At 31.9% G+C, this 3991-nt stretch overlaps 1 protein-coding gene across 1 annotated transcript; it reads right to left on the reverse strand.

The window, feature by feature from the left end:
• Positions 1-1466: 1466 nt before the first annotated feature.
• Positions 1467-3785, reverse strand: LOC126842617 (uncharacterized; the record flags this gene model as incomplete). The annotated part of the gene is made up of 3 exons (XM_050579658.1): positions 1467-2513; positions 3012-3242; positions 3568-3785. Coding segments are annotated over 3 exons (894 nt in total), but the record flags the coding sequence as incomplete, so codon positions are not given.
• Between the last annotated feature and the right edge of the window lie 206 nt (positions 3786-3991).

Below are 3991 nucleotides of genomic sequence, written 5' to 3' on the forward strand. Positions count from 1 at the left end.
TTTAATACATTTTGCCATCTATAGACTACAGTTTTGCATCGAGGCGTTTATTTGAAAGTAATTTTATCACTGTCGACTAAAATAATTCCACATTGCACTGTGCTGGCTTCTTTTACTTCTGTCATCGATAAATTTGTTTTTATTTCATACCCCCTTTGCCTAGATTTTGGTTGGTGTTATACAATATTTCACAATTCACATTTAACATTATGTAACGTTCTGGTACTGGCATATTATCTATTACACTATTAGTATAACAACATTATATAGATTTGATAGGTATTAAGCAATTCGTCTCGTGTCATATTTATTTTTATGATTTGTGTAAATGCTTATCGCGTGTCTTGTGTAAAATATTACTGTATCGCATTTTACGGACATTAAGACTCTTATAAATAAAAATTACGTTAAGCAAACTAATTATTGTTTTTTCTTTGTTAGCGTGGAAACTAATAGTCTCTAACTAATATGGAAATTAAAAAAAATAAAATAAATAAACCAAAATATTGAGGAAGTTTTTGTTCAATGATTTAGCTGCGATATTTTATATATGTTTAATAGTTTTTTTCCCCTTAATATGTAAGCGCCGCGCCTTACTTATTGACAATATTGTACGTATGATAATAATAAAAAAAAAAACTGTGTTTTTACAAACCGGTAAACAATTTAATTATATGTAAGTACCTACCTAATTACATTTAAGAGCGCCGTTACAAGGTTTCGTCGAGGTTGCGTCATACAACCATTTTAAGCCGGTCGATGTTTTTTTCTGGTCAGTCTTTAACAATATTTATTATTCGTATGTAGGTACAGAATATTTTCTAGATGACAAGATGAAATCAGTCATCAGATTAGGTAAAATCTAACTCGCAAACCACAATCAATTACCCATGATAACACTACTTAAGAAATAATAAATTAATATAAGCTACAGATAAAAAACAATGCAATAGTCAATAGGTAGGGCAAAGTGTTCTAACTTAAATGAGTCGTACGTCGGATGACACAATTGTAAAGCTCTTGGATACTAGGAGTGTTAACGTACGACCATGAACCATTTGATTATCACTTACCATTGTCATTTAAAAACAAATCAATAACAATATACTTAAACAATTATCAATGAAACCGGTCGCCCAGTTAAGTGGCATCACCATAGTACTTGATTTTAAAGCAAAACAAAAAGTTTTAATTATATGCTACAAATATAATATCCACTTTCATTTTTTATTTACTGTAAAATTGATTTTGCGCTTTTTGTTGTAATAACATTTTTATAGTTTCTTATAAACATTTTTAACCCTTAAAAAAATCCCTACAGCTACAGATTAAAGTACAACATTGAGTTTGAAGTCTTAATATTACTTAGTATAAAAGCAAAAATGTACTGAACTTTTTTTAAGTTTTGGACTTAAGTTGTCAATTAAAGAATTATAACAGTTTACACTGACGTACAACACACAAAATTAAACACAAATTATTTATTTATGTAAAAACAATTATTAGATAAAATAATCGCAATTGACGATCGATATAGTTAATATCTAAAAATGCAGTTCACGCATTGCACATATTTATACTATATATGACATGGGTAAGAACCGAGTATATACTTGGTACATAATATAATCTCATACATATAATCTAAAAGCGTAATGTTATTATGTACAAATTAAAACATAAATGGTAACGTCAATCATTTCTGATTTGTATGAGAACGTAAAAAAACGTTTTTTTTCGTAAATAGTTACAACAAAATATATTTATAACAATATTAATAAAATATTGGTAAATATTACTATAAAATGTAGGTACTATGAAATGTCACGTCGGGCAATCAAATACTTATGATTTTTTGTTTACGTTAATATATTGTGCTCTTACATTTATATAATATTTATAATGGTTAAACAAGATTTTGAATAGTGTTTATATTAACTGATCGTTGACTAAATAATTAAACTCTAGACACAATCAAGCGAACCATACTTTGAAAATGTTTACAACAATTTTTCTTCATACTAAAATACTGTCAAGTAGTATATACGTTTATCATATTATATGTCATTTAATTAAAATGATTTTTCGCTTCCGAGGTTAAATAGGGCACCTTGAAAAACACTTTAGTGCCGAATTTCAGGGCAGCAGCCAGGGGGAAATTGTCGTTGAGCCACACGGATATCCTGAGCTGGTAGTTCATGATCGGTCGGAACAACCAGGCCAACCACCATTTGGTGAGCAACACTCCGCTTATGAACATTTGTATGTTGAATATCCACCGACTGTGCGAGTTGGTCAGCCGTTGTTCCGGGAGCCCGTAAATCCGACTAATGAATTTCATGAACGCTTCCAAGTCGATCAGGAACGACAAGGGTTTCATGCCATCTAAAAGGGCACCGACCATGTGATTAAATTGGCTGGGGGGATTTTTCAAGCAAGGCACGTAAACATCGGTCATTACAGCGGCACAAAGACTGCGCACCTCTTCCAAACTACCTCGGCACAAGTTATACCTGAAATGTATAGCAGTCTAAAACAAGTTATCAAAACGATACAAAATAGTTTGAAAATAGAAAAATATTATTATCATTCAGAGCGATAAAATTATTCTTAAAACCCAATTTTCGATGAGAACCTGTAGACGGAAAATATGATAAAGTATTAAATAAAATCATTGTAATAAAAACAGAATTGTGTATTGTAAACGTTTTATTATAATTTGGTTAAATACGTCATAAGTAAATTCTGGATACCTTTTCTTTTATTTTCAAACCTTATGTCTGAAAACTAAGCTAAAAAAAATACGAACTAGTAATAAAGTTTCCCTTTTACAATCTACTCCCACCATAGAAAACTTAGGGATTTCGAGGAGGGCTATAAATACGTAGTTATAATAAACAATTAAAAAGCTATTGAAATGGAAGGATATAGTAACTCGATTAGAGGTTTAAATGAGTAAAGTTTTTAAAACGTATTTAAAATTTGTGCTTTGTAAGTAAACTGTCACTTACTCTTCATGGATTCCCAGTAGATGACCCAAAGTCCTCCACATATGTACGATGCCCATTTCGTCTTCGTCGGTACACACAATAGCCAATTCTTTTTTCTTCAGCAATATCAGTCCCATGAAACCGAATTGCGTTAGAGCCATGTCCTTTTGGGTTATCCGAAGCCCGAATTTCGAGGACGACTTGGCGGCGGCACAGTGTAACCCGCTAACGATGGACAACGCCTTTTGAGACCTAATGTAAATACAATATTAAATAGCACTAAGTTGTACAGTTACTAAAGCTAATTCTCAACACTTTGTGAACGCACCTAGGAAACGCTTAAAGAATCATACTTAGAAAAAATGTTAACTACGGTCATTACTAAACGTTACTCATTGTCAGTATATTATTAAGTATACCGTATACATCAATTATATCGTATCCGTAAAGTTAGTATCTAATTTAGTAACCTTTATAAGAAGATTGTCGATTCGCATTTATCTAATAAAAACCCTTTCAGTGAGAGTTATCAAAATTATTGATCTGGTTGTGCTTAAGCGAATATGATCGTACTTACTTGGATTCCATGTCTTTCAGGTCGTATTTGTACCAACCTAACACGTGCCTGATGGTGTCCGAGTACCTCCTGTAAGCCGTGTACGGTTCGGACGATTTATTAGTGTGTACCAGTACTTCCAGAATAGTGGGTATAGATAACACCGATACCAAGCCGATAAAACCCGCCAAGAACGTAGTGTAAAAATTCGCACTGATACATTTTTGTCCTCTGAAACAAACCACCCACAGCAGTTATAAACACGCTCATGTGTAAGCATAAAGGTGGTCTTTGATCATAGATATGTTGACTATAATTCAGATAAAAATATTGTTTAACTAAAAAAAAACTAAAAATGTGAAAAAATTGTTTAAAACTCATCATTTTCTTTGGAATAACTATTTATAGAATACCGAAATTCATTTTGCACTTGTCGGAGGCCCTA

Source organism: Adelges cooleyi, unplaced genomic scaffold (genome assembly GCF_023614345.1).
Source record: "Adelges cooleyi isolate 19-005CV unplaced genomic scaffold, UGA_ACOO_1.1 ACOO_flye_CR_arks_rails_tigmint_CR_PRNA_553, whole genome shotgun sequence".
Taxonomy (NCBI): Eukaryota; Metazoa; Arthropoda; class Insecta; order Hemiptera; family Adelgidae; genus Adelges; species Adelges cooleyi.